General features: G+C 46.2%; 1 protein-coding gene across 1 annotated transcript in view; it reads right to left on the bottom strand.

The window, feature by feature from the left end:
- LOC122375944 (unconventional myosin-XV-like) overlaps window positions 1-18,797 on the bottom strand; it is an 83,064-nt gene extending 64,267 nt beyond the window's left edge. Inside the window, exons 1-22 of the mRNA XM_043355553.1 lie at window positions 18,594-18,797; window positions 16,925-17,104; window positions 16,348-16,510; window positions 15,612-15,745; window positions 15,022-15,195; window positions 14,412-14,572; window positions 13,905-14,021; window positions 13,447-13,565; window positions 12,885-13,060; window positions 12,159-12,242; window positions 11,509-11,628; window positions 10,196-10,353; window positions 9,613-9,759; window positions 8,955-9,053; window positions 8,393-8,532; window positions 7,686-7,959; window positions 5,358-5,497; window positions 4,820-4,957; window positions 3,305-3,454; window positions 2,687-2,892; window positions 2,246-2,371; window positions 963-1,163 (exon numbers count right to left, since the gene is read on the bottom strand). Of these exons, the coding sequence (XP_043211488.1) occupies window positions 963-1,163; window positions 2,246-2,371; window positions 2,687-2,892; window positions 3,305-3,454; window positions 4,820-4,957; window positions 5,358-5,497; window positions 7,686-7,959; window positions 8,393-8,532; window positions 8,955-9,053; window positions 9,613-9,759; window positions 10,196-10,353; window positions 11,509-11,628; window positions 12,159-12,242; window positions 12,885-13,060; window positions 13,447-13,565; window positions 13,905-14,021; window positions 14,412-14,572; window positions 15,022-15,195; window positions 15,612-15,745; window positions 16,348-16,510; window positions 16,925-17,104; window positions 18,594-18,737 (3,351 nt within the window). The 5' untranslated portion in view covers window positions 18,738-18,797. The remainder of the gene's footprint in view (window positions 1-962; window positions 1,164-2,245; window positions 2,372-2,686; window positions 2,893-3,304; window positions 3,455-4,819; window positions 4,958-5,357; window positions 5,498-7,685; window positions 7,960-8,392; window positions 8,533-8,954; window positions 9,054-9,612; window positions 9,760-10,195; window positions 10,354-11,508; window positions 11,629-12,158; window positions 12,243-12,884; window positions 13,061-13,446; window positions 13,566-13,904; window positions 14,022-14,411; window positions 14,573-15,021; window positions 15,196-15,611; window positions 15,746-16,347; window positions 16,511-16,924; window positions 17,105-18,593) is intronic.
- Window positions 18,798-19,596: the final 799 nt, after the last annotated feature.

Genomic DNA, 19,596 nt, shown 5'->3' with positions numbered 1-19,596 from the left:
AGTAACTTTGCAGACTTAAAGTTCAAACGACAACAGAAAATAGACAGAAAAGCAAGTTGAATACCTATAGCTACTCATTCGCAGCCCGTGTGCAGAGCATTCCGTGCAGAAAAAGTGAAGTGCATAGTTGTGTAAAAGAACGACATAAGTCAGCCAAAGATCGGTCATCGGAGCAGTAACACTTCTCTTACAAACACGCTTTTATCATGTGGATGCTTTGCAAGTCATCATGCTGAAGAAGACGGCAACATATTCTGACATAAAGTAAAGTAAAAAAAAAATGTTAGAACATCAATATCACAATGATAACTGATTGTCTAGATTCTGGTCAACTGGTCTTAAATCGAGCTACGAATTAAAACCACAGAAGCATGCAATACTACACCATCACCGCAAGTAGCTTTGTTGTGTTAATGCCCACAAAAATGCCCACAAAAATAGAAAATTAGTACGAATTGTAAAATATGATAACCATGCATTGCATATCAGTAATAAACAACATGAGATCGAACGGGTTTAAAAAGCTACATGCACGAGCGTTGCATACTGAATCCGTTAGAAGCACTTACTAGAGACAGTCTGATGAAAGAGAGAAGCAAGGGAAGAGAAAAGTGCCCTCATTGATTGACAGATAATAGGTAACACAAGTGTGTAGAACACTCGAATATGGAAAGCGACCTACGTCTGTCTGTGTTTCAATGACTTATTACCGAAGTAACACAACTTAGAAAATGCCAACAAATAGTGACAAGCTAAGTAGTAAATCTGTTTCATTTAAAAAAGTGAATAGTCTGAATATCAATTATCAAGAATTTAAATGAGCAATAATTCTATCGAAAACAATGTCAAACGAAAAACATATTATCGATAGCACTAATATTCTAAAAAAGAGGAGCATATTATCGAACTGAAAGATAGACAGATTTGATAGTTCATAGTCGCCGTAAGGATAAATTTCTTACCTTCTGACCACTGCTCAGTTTCCTCTGCTGGGCCTGCAGTTTGAACTGCAGGAAGTCAGCGGCGGCCCCAGCCTCGCCTTTGGGCGGTGGCCAGCGCCACTTGCCAATGCGGACCGTGCGTGCGCGCGTGTAGGAGGGATCCATGAAGGCAGCCATCTCCTCGGGAGTCATGGCCATGGGCGGCGCGGGAGGGATGCCCGACTGGCGAGAGAGAGAGAGATGTGGGACCGAATGGGTTAGTGGAGGAGGCTTTGGGGTCAAAGAGGTCAGGGAAGGGAGACGGAGTCATATAGGTTAGCCAATGGACTGCTGAGTGCTGAGGTGGAGGGTAAGGTAGCTTTTTGTTTTGTAGGGTTAGGCTCTTTCGGTCTGGAGAGACACTTGCAGAACCGGAAGGATGATAGGAATTAGGGAAGACATTGGTCTGGGCAGACACCCTGGTGAGTCGCCGGGGCTGAGCCCGTCCGAATGGACAGGCAGCTCAGCCCCGATAACGGTCACCCCACCGCACGTGAATCTGCTCCTGAGACGCTACTTACGTGAGATGAAGATGACCGTCCAGCCCGGATCACGGGTTAGAGGCGTGGAGGAGAAGGATTGACCATCCTGAGGATGAAATTGACGGAGTGTTGAGGGAAGATGAACAGATGGTGAAGTATGAGGGGTTATTTACTTACGGCACGATATTGGAAGCTAACCAGGAATTCTAAGGATTGGGGAACAAGCTGCTGTTGTTTCAGAATATTTACACATCAAGCAAATTAAAAGCGAACGATGCCTACCCAGAGAGCGACCTTATAACACAATAACATGGTGTATAGCGTTAGTAGCGTACAAATAAAACCCGGCAAAAATGGATAAAAGCACATTCCGTCTATTATAACCAAAGCAGATAAACCAACCATTTAAAACGGGATACCGATGACATCTCCTCACCAATAAGCATTAGCAAAAAGCTAACCACTCCATCAGCTTACCATAAGCTCTTTCCAACACTAGCATCTCATCAGTCAAGCAGATAATGTCTTTTCTGGACCACCTTGGATGCCCCACTCGCGAATTTCCAAAGCCTGAACTGCTATGGATATATCGCTCATTTTTTGATTGTATGCAATCAAAGACCTTCCTGTAGATAAAGCATTTGTAATGGTATATAACGACACTGTCGAAAGAATCACTTATCTCGAGAATCGACATTTCGCTAGTCGTTTATAGCAGTTCAGAGTTCGTTAATTCGCGAGAGCCAGGGTGTTTCCCCACGCCACCCTCGCTGTTAACTTTACCGGTCTCTCCTGAGAAGTGGTGCTCCGTTTTCGTTCGTTGTTGGCAGCTGTAGGAGAGGTCTCGCTGCCAGGCTCACGGGCCGCTCCCGCAGACTCCGGACGGCGTCCCTGGGATGTTGGGGTGTCCTACGAGACAGGGAAATGGAGGGTTTGTGAATAAGATGGCAGCTGTCATGACAGGTGACAGATAGCAGTAGACAGCTTGTGATGCCTCTTACTTCATGACCGTTATGAGAAGCAGTTAATTTCTGAGGAACAGTGCCATGCTTATGAACTTAGGACTTCTGGCAAGGCATAGAGGCCCGAGTGATACTTACGAGTATAGTATCCTCACGTTCACACAAAACCAATCCGTAATTTCTACCTTCCGTCTTTTCAAAAACAAGAACCGAGAGGGAACAACCACTAGTCTTCGACCACCCCGCACGAGTTCCTCCTTACCTGAGGAGCGGTGGAAGCCTGCAGCAGCTGCGCCAGCGCTTGGTTCTGGCTAAACAACTGCTGCTGAATCTGCATGTTCTGCGCCAGGGCCGACTGCATGAACATGCGCTGGTAGGAAGCGAGTTGTTGTTGGTCTGGTTGTGCGGATCCGTCGGGCGCCGGGACACCGGGCGTGCCGTATAGGGGCATGGTGGGCAGGCTAAAACCTGAGGGCAAAGATGGACACAGCGTGTAAAGAACAGAGCTTTTAAACAGATTGAGGCGGCTAGTCGCAGCAAAATGATGTTCAGCTAAATATACAGCGGGTATTCAAACTTGAAAACGATTAAAGCGTTATTGTTATGAACTTCGATGAGAGTTGGGTATCCTGCACACAACAAGAAACGTGGCAGCCAAATTGAGCACTGGACGATGAAGTACCTATGCGTCAATCTGCTTCAGAACGTCAAAAAAAAAAATTATTGCAAGAACCCTACGTGGGTGTCAATCTGTCTCCGACTGAGCGCCTCCGTCATGGCGCTCCCGTCTAATTGTCTCTGAATACCGTTCTGCTCGTCTCTGACGAAATGTCTCAGATTATCGAGAATATCTTTTTATGTCTTATGTTTGTCTCCTTACCTTGCATGCCGTACATGGGCATTGGCACATACTGCACTTGTGCAGGGGACGTGGCCCCCTCTCGGCCAGCGCTGAGCGTCGGTGACGTCACACCTCTCTCGCCAAATGATTGGTTGAGCTCGGGTGACGTAGCAGGCCCGAACATGGGCCCTGCTGGTTGGGACGTGCGGTGTAAATGAGACAGTTCAGAAATGAAGAAAACTACAAAAGATTGATTGACTAGAAGCGCAAGTTCGAAAATCAGTGCAAGATGAACCAAGCATGAAACTCTACCGGTGCAGAACACTACCATATGAAATTGTGCGCAGGTGTGCAAAAGATCGATGTAACGCACAGCACAGTAATTGGCTAAGGAGCAAAAACACATGCATACATAAAACTAATCAGAATATCAGCTTAAAGGTAGTGTGCCAGCTTTCTTGGACCATATGGAGTTAATGGCCCAGATAAGGAGAACCTGATTTTTAGAACTTATCCATACCTTCAAAACTCATGGAAACGTCTTAAATTCTTCAAATTTTGAGTACCCCAGTGCGAAATTCGCCCCGACGGGTTGTCGGTCGTACCCCAACCACATTTCACACCACTATGAACAATAAATGCACACACTGAAATCGCTATTACCGATATGCTCATCCAATCAAGTTTCGATAAACCCGTTCATCATCATCTCCTGCGGTTTCGAACACGCCTGTTAGGTGGCTTCTGATGCTCGTCGAGGTCGGAATTTCCAAATACGCGTGGTGCGTCGGGCCGCGCGCTCTGACTTCGGCCAAGAAAAATGCGTCAGCTGATCATTGTCATTTCTGCCACTTGCGTGTGGTGAAATGGGGTCATAACTTATAAGACGGCTTTTTCATATCAATTATTTTACATAAAATCATATTTCAAACCATAAATAATGTTCGACAGCCAAATAAAAGAAACAATACCAATACGGGCTTACAGTTTAAGGCTCGACATTGTGTTGTCTACGATTAGACAGCTGATAACTCATTCCCGTACGTCGTATGGTCGTAAGTCGTAACACTATAATGACCTTTGCTTATTGTCACAAGTGCGCCGCATTCGCGATTGTTGCCCGACGCCTGTTTGCAGGTGAGCCCACTACAGTTGTTATACATATCTAAAAACCGAAATACTTTTAGGCGAAAAAGGCACTATTCCAGGCCCATTTTTGATTTTTTTTGCGATATTAGGTAAAAACAGAAGCTTCTTATCCTAGGAAAAATAAAATGGGAAATCTTTCAAAGGTGGCACACTACCTTTAAGGAATTTGACAAAATGCAGCCGCGAGAAACGTGTCTGTCAGAGGGCATAAGAAATAGACCGAAAAGGAACGTCCTAAGTAAATGTGCGATGTGAGTTTGTATAAAAGCAATACAAACGATCGATAGTGATGAAACTAACTACTGTGCGATCCGTACCAAATCTTATCCATGTGCATGCGATGTCTATGGATTGACAACCTTGCGGAGAAAACTACAAGTTAGAATATTTTTCCTGGGAAATTACCTTGCGGTGAAAAGTAGGGCATCCCTCCTGGCATCATCATGGGCGGTGGGGACATCATCCCCGAGCCGGCGATGGGCTGGAACACGAACTGTCCCTGCTGCTGAGGGCTGGTGGCTGTGTTGTCTGGCTCCACGCCGCCTGAAACGGACGCAGAAGGTGACTTTGTTTAAATGCGAGATAGCTATTTTCGTTTTGACGCTTACATGTCGGTATAGATAAGAAAGCAAAATCAAAATGATCAAAACATCGCAGAGCTCGATTTTGTTATTACAAATAATGGGTCAAATATCTAATAAGCTTTCTCATTTACAGCATCGCAAGATTTCTTGTAAGTTACAATGTTGACGATAAGCACATTCCATTTTGCCTGTTTTATGATAACTTCTTACTTTCATTGTCTGCACGATATTTAACGTTCCACTGAAAGTCTGTGATTAATTGAAAGTTTTGCGTTTCCTGCAGTTAAATAGCACTCTCGATTGGACTTAGTTTTCCGTGACAAAGCAGAACTGAGGTGACACAGCAGCGTGACCCCCACCTTTGATGGCACAGGCGAGTGCGACCGGCTCAGTCAGCGTGGCCAGACCGGGGCTGACAGGACCACAGGTATCCTCCAGATACTCCTCTACGTTCTGCTGGGTCACCACCGCTCGGCGACGAAGAGAGTCGCGCCGGCACCTGGTGAAAATATAGCGAGAGTTAGTTGGATAGACAGGGTGGAGAGAGCCCAGTGTGAGTTAGTTAGAGTTTCGCAGAAAAAAAAATTGCCAGCGTAAATCATTCTAGCATACTACTCAGAAGGGGAGGGGACATGGTTCACCACAACATGTCATTTAAAGAATGCTTTGACGTAGTCCATCGTGGTCTTATCTACAGCTCATTCAAAAACTTTCAAAATCAATACGTAGTTAAATATAACGTTGGCGATTAAACACGTTAATATATATATATATATATATATATATATATATATATATATATATATATATATATATATATATATATATATATATATATATATATATATATATATATATATATATATATATATATATATATATATATATATATATATATATATATATATATATATATATATATATATATACAGGGTGTTGCAGGTAAATTGGGAATTTTCAGACCTAATTTCAACATGCTATTAATACGGTGAATGAAAACACAGAAAGTTGAAACTTCGCACGTGTATTGTGTCGTGTACGCACAGCCTTATCACTCGATGTGACCGCCGTCGGCGTCCCGCACCCTCTCGAGACGGCGCCGGAAAGCGGAGCACGCGCGCCGGGCCTCGTCCTGGTCAATGGTGCTGACTGCCTTCCTGATGGCCTTCTTCAGGTCAGAAACGTTGGCAGGAGTGGTCGAGTTGGACTTTTGTTCTACCACGCCCCACATCCATAAGTCGCATGGATTCAAGTCAGGCGAGTTGGAGGGCCATATGTCCTTGGGTACATATAGGGGGATCCTCTGGCTCAGGAAATCTTGCACCCTCTGGGAAGCATGTGCTGGGGCGGAGTCTTGCACCAGCATGACTTTGCTCAGGTCATAGTATTTCATCATCCAGGGGATGAGAGACTCCTTCAGGATGGTCAAATGCGCGTCAGTGTCGATCATCACACCAGCAGGTGTGAAATGGGGCGGCATTATGCGGCCATCACTTGCAACGGCCCCAAACACTATCACTGATGCCGGATTTTTGCCTTTCATCACGGGAGCCACTTCATCAGGGCTGTAGGCGATAGCCCGCAAGTTCCGGCGGTTGGCGACCTCTTCTACGATGAACTTTTTCTCATCGACAAATACTCTGACGTCACTCCCGAGGTGCTTGAGGAGATTGATGACCTTCGGTGCCCTCTCCCTTCGCATCGCCCTTGCTGGTTCGGTCAGGAGGCTTCGTCGTTTTCTGGTAAACGACTTCATCCCGAGGTCCTCTCTCACGGCTCTGCTGATGGTGCTCTTGCTCACGTGACGGGCACGCGCAAGCTTGTTCATCGAGGTCCTCGGTTTGGCCTGTATCGAGCGTTTCAAGCCGCTCAGGAATGTTGGTGTCCGTTTTCGGTCACTGCGAGGTGTGTGAGAACGTCGAGCGACATCCCCTCCAGCTCCTACAGTCGCGATAGTTCGGTACACGGTAGACTTTGGGTACCCAGTTAAACTTAGCATGACCTTCGCGCTCTGTCCGGCGCGAACTAACTCACCAATCGTTTCCCTCCGACGCTGCTCCATGACTGCGCGATACGTTAGGATTAAAATTTCAATATCAAATGAAAAACAATTGTTGAAATTATATTGTGTCAAATTTCCATGATGTTCCTCCGCATAACAAATTTTTTGTAAGGTCATGAACTTAGTCCCAATTTATCTGCAACACCCTGTATATATATATATATATATATATATATATATATATATATATATATATATATATATATATATATATATATATATATATATATATATATATATATATATATATATATATATATATATATATATATATATATATATATATATATATATATATATATTGAGACGGGTTACACAGCACATTGGGTGGACGCGTTTCGTCTAAATGACTTTTTCGACACCCTTTCGGAAATTAAAACAATACAAACAATTTCCGAGAGGGTGTCGAAAAAGTCATTTAGACGAAACGCGTCCACCCAATGTGCTGTGTAACCCGTCTCAATATATATATTTGTCTATTACTACTCAACTAAACACGTTAAATATGTATGGAAATAGTGTTTGATATCTTACGCCCGGAATACAGTTCTAACATACCTTATAGATTTATCGCAAAAAAAAAAACGGAAATGGTGTTCGGTTATGAGCTGCGACTCTTACTCACCTAAAGAAATCTACCGATAGATCAAGCTCTTCCATCTGTGACTCAGCATCACTAGCTGCTTCTTCAGCACCCTCATCAGCAGCCTCTTCCTCTGTCCTAGCCGAAGTGGCTGATTCAGCCGTCCTCCGACCTCCTCCCTTGATTGAGGCAGCCAGTGAACGCGCGTCCGAGAGCTCGTCCAGGCTCCCCTCCAGAGCGGGGATGAATAGTGCGTCCACAAACTGATCCATGTCGCTCGCCTGAGACGGCACGCGCACGCGGCGGACGTGTGAGGCTGTAACGGAGAACACAAATTAGAATGGGGACTTGTTCTGCTTCACAGTCGGCATTTATCTACGACAGACTTCAGGCTAAGTGGATTGTCATTTAATTGATGCTTCCGAACCACCAAGCACCCTAAAATATTATAACTTGCAAGAAGTGTTTGAAAGTAAAACGATTTCTAGAATGATGCTGATGACAATAATCGAGGATCAGATACAGCGATACGTGACCGTAAGCTTCATCAACGGAAGTGAACAAGAAATGAAAGATGCGACACCAAAGCTACTTGGTCGCGTGCAAATCCATAACGAGAGAGAGCCTTGAGACCCGTTTAGCCGTCTGACAGTGACATGTGCAAGAAGCACTGACTGCTGGCAACCTTTGTTGAAAAAGGAAACGTTTAAATTAGCTCGAAAAATGACAAAATGTCTCATTATAATCACCTAGAGAGGGCGCCTCGCTGGTGTCTGACATGGCCGAGCTGCGCACTTGGTACTCTTTCTCCACGGTCAGCCTGCTCTCGATGTAGGCTCGCGATGAGCTCTGACCGCTTCGCTTCCCGGCGTTCTGGGACTTGACGTACCTGAGAGACGGGGGAATATGAGGTGACCGATGTCTGTGGTAGAACGAATGGGTGTCTCGCCATGGTCGCTCTACGATGGAAAGCTTATGATGAGGTACGTTTATGGTTATCCGTGCAAACAAACTTTAGAAGGTGAAAAAAAAAACAGGAGCCACATAAAGCCCATAAACCACACAAGCTAGTCCAAACAAAATAAAGACTAGTATACTATCCTTTGATGACCTGGGTTAGTTTGAAATTATGAAGTACGGGGTCAGTTAAGTATCCCACAAAGCTCTTTCATGATTACATCAGCATCCAACAGATACCGATAGAAAAGTGATAAGACAACAAAAGTCTAGAAGAGAGATAGGATGACATTCTGGGCCACGTCAGAACTTCTCACAAGGCCACTAGCGTCTACTACCAAGCTCAACAGATACCTTGCAGCGCGGGGAGACGGACTGCCATCCAGCTCGTCCCCGAATGGCGGGAACTCTCCCTCGAAGGCATCGTCGATGGGGTCTCCAAACTCGTCCACCCTGACCGTCCACCAATAACGGAACGTTCAGAGCATGCACCAATCACCGAACATAATACAGAGGGGACAAGACGAAGAAAAGTTACGGAGGTACTAGACTGAAGCGGGAAAATACGGACAAAAACTACGTCTGTGTTAAGTTAAGCTAGTTGATAGGCTTATTAACCGTGCATAAAGTCATGACTTTGTGAGAAAACCTGCTACAAATAGATATCAGTCCCCACAGTTAACTGCAGCGTGAATCGAAAAGAAAGTTTGACAAACAAAAATAAAAGAAAGGTTCGACAAAGCATGAAGGATATGTCTGATATTTTGGGACTGTTATTAGCCACATCCCAAGCAACCAAAACAGAAAAAGACGTACATAACCAAGAAACCACTATAAGTGAAGAGAACAAATAGGACTTGAAGAAAAAAGGCACGGCAAAACACATTTTTCTCAAACTCACAGGAAAATGAAAACTGCAGTTTAGTGTTGACAAGTCAGTAGCTGACAGACAAGGAAAGAAGTAAGAGCGGAAAGCTCGGCTCTAGCTGGAGTGCGGAAGTCCAGTTCTCACCTGTTGTAGGCCTCATGTTTTCTGTACCCGCTCTCTGCCGAGTGACGTCTGCCCTTTTGTTTCTTCTCGAACTGCTCCTCGTGACGAACACCCCCGACCCGCTCCTCCGGTGGTACCGAGCCCTGGGTGCCCTTGGGGACGAAATACCTGCGGACAGAGAGGCGATCAGTTGTCTGCTGGTAAACAATGCGAAGTCACATAAAATCATAGGAACGTGTCAATTTAGTGAGGAAATTTGTCAATACGCGTGCCCAACTATCTCTCGCGTGCAAGCATAACATGAAGGTCATTCGTGGCGTTTTGCTGAAAGTGCGGATGAGACTCCCCCTTACTTTATTATCTGCAAAATCCAAGAAATGGCCACCCTGTAGGTACCTACGTCTCGAGCCCAGGGTCACCTAATGCCACATTAGGTGCTCGTCGCTTATTTTTGGTAGGCAAATGCAGAGGAGCCCAGCTCCTCCTGCATTTTGCAACTGAGTTTGACCACTATATAGGACAAGTTGACAAATATCAAAACTGTGCAAATTGACTGACAAAAGTGACTTAATATTTCCCACTCTCCGCCACCACCAGCTCCCACCTTTCGTTGAGCGCGCTCTCGCTGAGGCCATGTTTGTTCCATCCGGCGGTGGGGTCTGAGATGACGTCAGCGGAATGGTACCGCTCGTTCAGCCGAGACCCGGACAGACCCAGTTGGTGGGCACGCGAGTGGGGCGCACCGCGAGGACCCCGCTCGCCCTGTGAAAATGAAACATAGATAGAGGTTAGATCAGTTGGTCAAACATGAGTCCCGACCAATGGATGTCTCAAGAGGTCAAATAAGTAAGCTACGATGGACAGAAGTCAGATAAGTTCAGCAGTATGGAGACTAACAGATCTAGCATACATCCGTCAAGAAACACTGTCGTTGATGAGGCAGGCGTTTACAATGTAGGGGAAGGTGGGGTAAGACGGCCCAGCGGGGCAAGACGGACCACCAGCCCTCCCGGCTGAACTGCTGCTGGTATCTACTGCTTTATGCACTCACTATGTTTGTTTTCCTTCGTAACAATGGCCACCTTGAGCTCATGCTGCTAGGATGCATAGCTTTTGAGTTATTGAGAAAAATGTTGTTTTTCGTCAAACCGATCTAATATAAGAGGTCTACGGGTGATTCAATTACGGCGCCTTTCTTGCATGATTAGTTTCTATTTTGCACTTAACTGTGAAGAACAAAGTTATAAACTTAGTTATAGGCACACTTTAGGAAAGGCAAGGTTTTGCAATGTTGGGCTATTTGACATATGCGTCATGATAATGACAGAATTTAGCTTTGGGGCAAGACGGACCACTGTGGTCAATCTTACCCTGCGGTGGTCCATTGTACCCTGCATATGGAAGGTTCTTTTCCAAAACATTGACACAAGTTTAAGTAAGTTAATTTTTCAGGAAGGAGTCTTTGCTGCATGTGAGCCATGCATGCAAGTGCTCAGTTAGCATGCATTCATGTTAAACGACAAGCAACACACGTGTTCCCAGCTTTTAGCTGCACTTCCATCACACATGAGTAAAGAATAAAGGCTCATTTTGTTATTTCACCATTCTGGTTACTTTTTCTTACAAGAGTACAGAGCAGAAGTGTAACACACATGAACGGATAGCAGGCACTGCTGGGTGGTCCGTCTTACCCCACGTTTTTTTCTTGTCTGAGTTTTTGACATGTCCCTCTTTAAGAGCATCCACCACCTAGATGTCTTTAATTTGAAATTTAGTCTTTACACATATCAACAGAGGAAGGATTGAGCATTCCGAAGACTATAAATGATATGAATTACGAGAGCAGTGTAGCAAGATATGCGGCCTCAAACCTTAGCTGGTCCGTCTTACCCCACCTTCCCCTACGTCCAAACTCACGTCATCGAGCAGGTTGTCGAGGCTGCGGCTCTTGTTCCTTCCCCCAGTGACGTCATCCGTGTACGGTCCGTCGTGAGCCGAGGTACGCCGCTGTTGTTCACGCAGCTGCTGACGGAGGGGCTGTCCAGACAGAGCACGACCAAAGTCAGTAGAGACGAAATAGGTATGATAAATTAAACAGAGACAGAACAGACCTCTTCGAGTCCCTCTCGACGTAATGAATATTGCCGTGCCAGTTGAAATCAGCAACAGTCAAAATTCCACAGCCGTAAATTTTTCCGTATTCTAGGGTCTCTGATAGGCGCATCTGGTAGGGTGCATTGTGCAAACATGCTAAAGTCACCCATGCACAAAATTCAGAGTTCATGTGTTGGTCCAGTTTATCGTGTGTTTTCATTAGCAATAGAAAATAACGGTCAAAAGTATTCATAAAAAGAAACAAGCATGTTGAAGGACAACCAGATGCTATTAGATATAAAAGAAGGGAAGTGAAAAGAAGTGCATACTTATGATCAGTGATACAGCGGATACATACCTATCAAAATGGGTCCTTACTCCTAAGCAGTCTAACGAGTGAGCCAAGGAATGACATGCATTGAACAAATGACATCGTCTTTTTTTGACATTTGACAATGACATCGTCTTTGTACCTTAGCATAGAGCTGTCCGATACTGTTAATGGATTCTTTCCGATTGGCCGGTGGTGAGCTCTGGTGATCCATTGACATCATCTGCTAAAGAATAGAGTGCATAACAGTCACATTCCCATGCCGTTTGGGGTGCTGCAAGAAGAAGTCTCGGTGAGGTGCATAGCAAGCATAACCAAATTTTATTGGAGCCGTATTAACGTTAGTGGTTTTCGTAAAATCGGATGAGACAGAACACCAAGTCAGGCAAAACATGCGGTGAAAAGTTTAGACAGTGAAAATCTCAAACATATTATACTCGCATGACCGAAGATTCAACGTTGACGTAAAAACGGCCCCAAAAGTGAACGTACTTCTTTAGATACCTATTTGTGAAACATGCAAAACGTGGTGCTTAGTGCATCATGGTGCCGATGAAGTGCGCATAGCAAGTGCTTCCTTTGCTCAGAAAGAAAATGTGTAAGAGATCGACTAACTATACGACGTGCTAAACCTATGATGCATGATTTCTTCGTATATTATCAAGCATCTGTTATATTTATTACGATATGCTTTACATCATATCGAGTGTCATCAATTCATCATATTCATCATCATATTCATCAATTCTTGTGTAATCAAGCACAGACTGAAGAGTCATGCCGGCTGCACTAGATTGACCAACACACGTTACGTCGGCTTAACCCAATGAGTCATCTGACCCCATCCCCACCCAGCGTATGATCTCACCTTGCCTGACCCGGCACGCTCGCTGACCATGAACCCACTCCTTCCGGCCGGGAAGCCAGGAGGCAGTTCCGTCTCTCCAATCACGTCCATCACATAATCCGCCCCGCTCAGTTCGTATAGGTCCCCCTCGTCTGTCATTTGGGCGGTCCAGCCGAATGTACTGCCGATACCGCGGTCTGGGGGCACGCAAAAGGTCAAAGGTCACAGGTCATGGTTAAAATCAAGAGGTAAAGGTCACGAGCAACCTCAAATGGTGAAAGAATCGGTTATTACTTATTTCATCAGTTAAAGCTAGTTTATCAGCTAGGCCAAAAACACTTTTATGACAAAAAGCTGTCCAAACAATTTAAGTCAGCTATACGAAAAGTGCACATTTTACATGTATTGCGCCTTTACATATTATCTTACATCTAATGTACACATGGTATACGTGTCCACGAAATCAACAAAGTTCGATATTCATTAAACTAAACGGAAGCAAGAAAAAAGTTTCATTGCGTTGCAGATTCGACGAACTTTTATAACCATTTCCTCGAAAGAAAAATGATCAGTTAAAACTCACTTTCCAGGACGTAGGCGGCAAGCTCCTCGCCTGTGGTCCAGGAGTCCACGGGCGCAAAACACGTATGTCCGTCTGCACAGGAGACTTCCAGAGCCATCTGCTGCTTCTTACGGTTGCACCTGACGACAGTCGGACATGTTATGATAAGAGGCGAGGGGAGCTGGCTTTTTATGATTTATCACAAGACTACTATGCGTGAAATATGAATAATGATATTCTGCGATAGATGAAAGGCTTACGTCTTGCAAAGGAATGAATGTTTTTAGCAAACAATGCCAATCGACGGAAAGTAGTACTTTCCTTGCAGCGGTCAGAACGCTTATTTTCTACTCCAATTTCAAACGTTTTATCGCGTAAAACAGCTTGCAAGCTCTGAGTATCACTTGGTCCACTGGATATTGAGATCAGCTTGCAGCCACGATCAGCAGAAGTAATAGAGGTAGAAGTATAGGGCTTACCTCCACTCGAGTAGTGTGGGCGGGTAGACCCGACTCAGTCGGCCGTCAGGTGGTGAGCGCAGCAGTTTCTTCTGGCAGTCGGCGGCGTAACCGTTCTGACCGTGATCTGACACGTACCTGTGGGGATACACAGTTTAATTACTATCTGTCCTTATAAAATACAATATCTAGCAGAATCTAGCACACAAGATCTGACTGATGTAAGTGTCCCATCTTTGTCGGTTCTGTGCAAAGGTCCGTGCGGGCAGAACTAGAAACCAGTTCCGTTTGGCAGAACGTGAAAGCCACGCCTGCAATCTAAGCAGGCAAAAACATATGCAAATCGAGAAACAAATCATGCAAACATATCAAAATATCCACAAATTTTCACATCTTCGACGAGCAACCCTGTCATTATTCATTGTCAGCAACCCTGTCATTATTCATTGAGCTTCAACGGGTTGAAGTGTCCTTTTCTCAGTTACTCATAGTCCTGAGCGTTTCTTTGGGCTCTGAGCGGCCACTCACTTGAGCAGATACTTGTAGAGGTTGTCGCTGGGCGGGAACACAGACAGACAGTTGGACATGAGCAGCCAGCCTCGCTCGGCGTTGGCCTCATTGTCGTTCTTCCAGGTCTGGTTGCAGAGCTGACAGAGGATCTCGTCACGAAGTTTCTCGTTGGTGAGACCCTGTAAAGAAACAGCGTGTCACGTTCACGAAGCACGATCGTGACTCGTGAGTATCACGATCCATCAACAAAACGAGGCGTTATTATTGTAGTTACTTGTTTTTCTTTTTCGATGTGTTTAATCTGGGTTACAAAGAAAGCCGAAAGCATCAGATAGTTGTGCCATTAGAATGTGCAATGTAGATCACGCCACAGGCTCACAATCTGCGCGGCATAGCAAGCCGTTCCACATGGCGTCATGTGTGCGGTATCACAAGAGAATGCCGGTTTCAAATCGAAACACTTCTCCAAAAGTAACGATACGTATCGTAGTTTTATATCATAACTGTCGTATCAATGAGTATCCGACCTCCTATCGTATTCGTGACTATCCAATCGCAGTTGTTGCAACCTCATATGGAAAGCATCAGGACTAGAGGCCTTCCCGCCCCTTTCCGCCATCAATCTCACCTTGTTGACGATGTAGTCTCCCAGTGCCTTCTCTCTGGCATCGTTCAGACTGTTGTCGTTCATGAAGCGCAGAATCAGCTTGAACAACGCCAGTGACTCTTGATAGTCGGACTCCTTCGCCTTGGCCAGGAATGGAGTGCGGATCGGCTCCCGTTTCATGCCCCAGAGGTGTGCCTGGTGAGGGCAGAGAATATGAGCGTTACGTAAAGCAGCATTAGCGGGGCAGCTGGAAAGAGTCGCGGGCTTTGCTGTCGCAAGCTGAACTGGACATATCTAAAATAGCAACAGGCAGTGCGTTTAAATTTCAATAATAGCGGCGAATGTAAAAAAAAACTAACAAGCATTAGCTACCTCGATAAAAAAATCAAAGCCAAAGCCACACAATAGAACAAAAACAAAACAAAACAAAAAAACATGTAAGATCACTTGAAAATAGACATGCAACTGGTAAAAAAAGGGCAATGAAACGGCCCATTTTAAATGGCAGTCAGGCAAAAATTATTGCAGCTCAATGCCCACTATCCGTAATATTGTAATCCGACATCATGAAATAAATCGTTTTCAAAATGAAACCACTCCACAAAGCGCACCTTGAAGTAGATGTTGGTGAACTTGGTGAAGGCGTGGTAGTCGATGTCGTGTGGCAGATTGAAGCGCTCCTCGGGCGGGTCCACCTGGGCTCCGATCTTCATTAGGTTGCGGTCCGTGTGGGCGGGGTGCCAGTCTAGGGAGAAATAGCAGGGGTCAGTGAGTTTGGCCAAATCAAATGGCAATGGGGTTTAAACAGGACACAGAACACAGATAGTCGGTAGGTCACGAGAACTTCCAGAAGATTAACTTTGGAGACTGGAGAGTGGGAGGGAGATGGAGAAAAGAGGGATGAGCAGACAGACAACAGAGAGCGAGAGAGCGGAGAGAGAGAGAGAGAGAGAGAGAGAGAGAGAGAGAGAGAGAGAGAGAGAGAGAGAGAGAGAGAGAGAGAGAGAGAGAGAGAGAGAGAGAGAGAGAGAGAGAGAGAGAGAGAGAGAGAGAGAGAGAGCAGAGAGAGAGCAGAGTGGAGGAGGAGGGCATTATTCAAAAGGTTTCGGAGCTCTTTGGGGTGGGATAGGGTCATGTTCCACTTTCCAGCAACTGTTAGAAACAGCTTATTCTGACAATGACGCTGACGCTGAATTTAACCAATGATACACCGACAGTCTACCGAATAGTCACTGACACTTCGACAGCTTAAAGCCGACTGACACACTGACACTCCGAGACACTACTATACCCACTGACACACCTTTTGGCCCACAACCACCCATCCATTTTATCCATCCCACTTACCATCCAGCCGACTGAAGATGAACGCCAGATCCGCAGGAATCTCCAGGTGGTTGACACCGGCCACCGCTCTCGAGACACCTCTCTCGTTGTCCCGTCGCTCACCCGAGGTCTTGGCCCGGGCCCTGGCAGCCCGTTCGGCTAGCATGCGACGCTTCATCTCACCCTAGGGGTGGAAAAGGTCAACAGGTCATAACTTTGGTCGGCATACCGAAGGTTGCGAGAAACGAGTCGCGGACATGTGATTGTTTGGTCGTCTTAGTGGGTACGGATTTTGTTTGGGGGGCATACGTGACAAAAATGTTTTTTGTAGCGATGCTGGTATGTTCCCTATAGTTATTTTGCGCTTCCGTTTGGGTTTATTTCAAGTTTGTATTTTTCGTTTATTCCTGTGTCTGTATTTCAATTGTGCTTGTAATTGTGCGATTACGTGTATAACGTATGATCGTGTACGCATATTATACTCGTACCTTATATGATATGAACAAAGTCAACTGAGCGAAACATACAAAGTTTTGTCCGTAAGCATGTGAATATGAACGCTTATTTGTCTTCAGAACTATGTAATTTCATCACATACCTTCATCTCGCTGAATCGTTTCTGCTGCCGCTTCATTCGGAAGTTGGCCTGGGCCTTGACCATGCCGTTGCGGACGGTACGGTACCTCTTCCTGTCCCGGTACATGCGGTAGTAGCTCTGTACTTTGACCGCAGCCTGCTGGGTCCGCAGGTACCGCTTCTCGGCCTGGTACCGGCGTACCTGTGGGGTACAAACGAGTGTAAAATGAATACACTCTACACTGAGGTTTCATAAAACCACAAATGCTCCCGCACAAAATTCACATTAGTACTCGTATCCTCTCCTCCCCCCTCCAAAAAACACACAAATTGTTGATAAAATATAATATATTACAAAATTAAAGGTATGCTCCGAAGCATTCAATAAAAAAACCATACATTCTGTTTCTGCGTTCCTACAAGACATAAACGGTTTAATTCCATGATCCGGCAATATAGTTGAAGTTGAAGTTGAAGCTGTCCATGGAAAGAGGCCCCTTGCAAAGGGCCTGCGACTTCCTCGCTTTCACTTTTACTTTCTCTCCATGATATTCCTTCGTTTGAATGTTTTTCAATATGTGAGCAGTTGGTATATGTCCTTTGATACTATATCTAATAACCAGGGATGCGGACCCGTGGAAATTTCAAACGGCTCCGGCTCCGGCTCCGGCTCCGGAGAAAAAAATCGGCTCCGGCTCCGGCTCCGGGTGAAATGTTATGGCGGCTCCGGCTCCGGCTCCGGCTCCGAGTAAAATGGTCCGGCTCCGGCGGCTCCGGCTCCGACTCAGTACATCCCCTATGCAATCAATTAAATACGGGTGGAAGAAAAATTTGATTGGTTATACGCGTTACCTACTCTTGCCATGACCGGCTCACCGCGTCCCCGCGCAAACGCACCTCGGAGAGAACTGGCAGAACAAAGGACTAGGAAGCGATGGCATTGGAAACGCAGTCGCCGCGAATCGGAGTTCACTGAACCATCGTAGGCTGACACCCATCTCGGCTGCATTGGGGGGTGGGGGTGGGGGTGGGGGGTGGGGGGGGGGGAGACGGTGCTGGGAGTCGCAGTCCACTGCACTGGCTTCAAAACAATGGCCGTCACCTGATGACCGGTCCTCATGTTCTGGGGATGCAGTAGACGTGTGGGGGGGGGGGGAGGAGCAGACAGGAAGTTGATTGCGTACTGTGGGATACTGGGGATATTCGGCTTTTTCATTCACTTGATGGCCCATGACGTACTATTGGTCTCAAGATAAGGGCCCAGGCGACCTGTAGTTTTGATGCGGTGAATACCCTTACCCTCGCCACAACTCGGGCCGAGTGCACCCCTCCTCCCAGCCAGCGCCACCCCCACTCGCATTGTGGCGAGGGTGAGGGTATTCACCGCATCAAAACTACGGGTCACCTGGGCACTTATATTGAGACCAATAGTACGATATGTTTTACTGCCTTGTACTGTCAAACCGAACTAGGTCAATTATTTTTTCCTCTTCAAAAAATAAAAAGGAGCCGGAGTCGCCCCGTTTTTTGGCGGCTCCGGCTCCGGCTCCGGCTCCGGGCTATATTGTTTCACGGCTCCGGCTCCGGCTCCGACTCCGGGCAAAATATGCCGGCTCCGGCGGCTCCGGCTCCGACTCCGGCTCCGGCTCCGCATCCCTGCGTAATAACTAAGTTCAACAAATCACACTCACGTTTCTCTGGATTTTGATGGCTGCCTCGGCCTCGACCCGCAGTCTGCGCCTCTCGAGCTGCTGTTCGAAGCTCTCCCGCAGGAAGACCTTGGAGGTACCCAACTGGTACTCTGACTGCCACTCGGGACTGCCCTCGAGAATCATCTGGCAGACACAAAGACATATGACAGGATCATTTGGCAGACATAATCACATCGCAAGCATGAAGTCAAAAACTTGGAAACACTTGGAAACCTTAACTAGAAACCTATAATATCAGAAGAAAGACACTATGAAGAAGTGATAGAAAGCGATAGCAAAGCCATGTCAGAAAAGTTGCATAACGAGCTACATCATTTCTTTTCCCTATTACGGGCTTCTTCTTTTTCTTCCTCCTTTCCACTCCCCTACCCCCATCCCAATCGACTTTTCTTTTCGCATGGCCTAAGCCACACCCTTTATCAATTTTCTTCCAACCCCCCTTTCTACCCCTCAACATCAGCCCCTCGCCTCTCTCTCTCTCTCTCTCTCTCTCTCTCTCTCTCTCTTCTCTCTCTCTCTCTCTCTCTCTCTCTCTCTCTCTCTCTCCCTCCCTCTCCTCTCCCTCCCTCTCCCTCTCCCTCTCCCTCTCCCTCTCCCTCTCCCTCTCTCTCTCTCTCTCTCTTCTCTCTCTCTCTCTCTCTCTCTCTCTCTCTCTCTCTCTCTCTTACCCTGGCCAGGTCTCTCGCCGGTGTCCTCTCGCCACTCTCTCTGGCAGGAGAGAGCGATATCTCTCCACGAACTGCGCGAACCTCATCCGCACCGGATACCCATCTTCCTGATCGGATTGTATCCAACATTCCCGTGTAGCGGAGTTGCTCCAGGACCACGGGCATGTCGAACTTCATCGGGGCCTTCTCACAGTTGGGCTTGATGCAGCGGTGAACCACGGGTTACACCTGGAACGTAAGAGTTTGAGTTTGAGTTAGTGAGCAGGCGATTGGTTCCATTTTTACCGTGTTCTACCGTGAGCCTCTAAGGCATT

Source organism: Amphibalanus amphitrite, unplaced genomic scaffold (genome assembly GCF_019059575.1).
Source record: "Amphibalanus amphitrite isolate SeventyFive unplaced genomic scaffold, NRLGWU_Aamphi_draft 001963F_arrow, whole genome shotgun sequence".
Taxonomy (NCBI): domain Eukaryota; kingdom Metazoa; phylum Arthropoda; class Thecostraca; order Balanomorpha; family Balanidae; genus Amphibalanus; species Amphibalanus amphitrite.
Note: the sequence above shows the minus strand (reverse complement) of the source record. Positions and strands in the feature narration are given on the sequence as shown.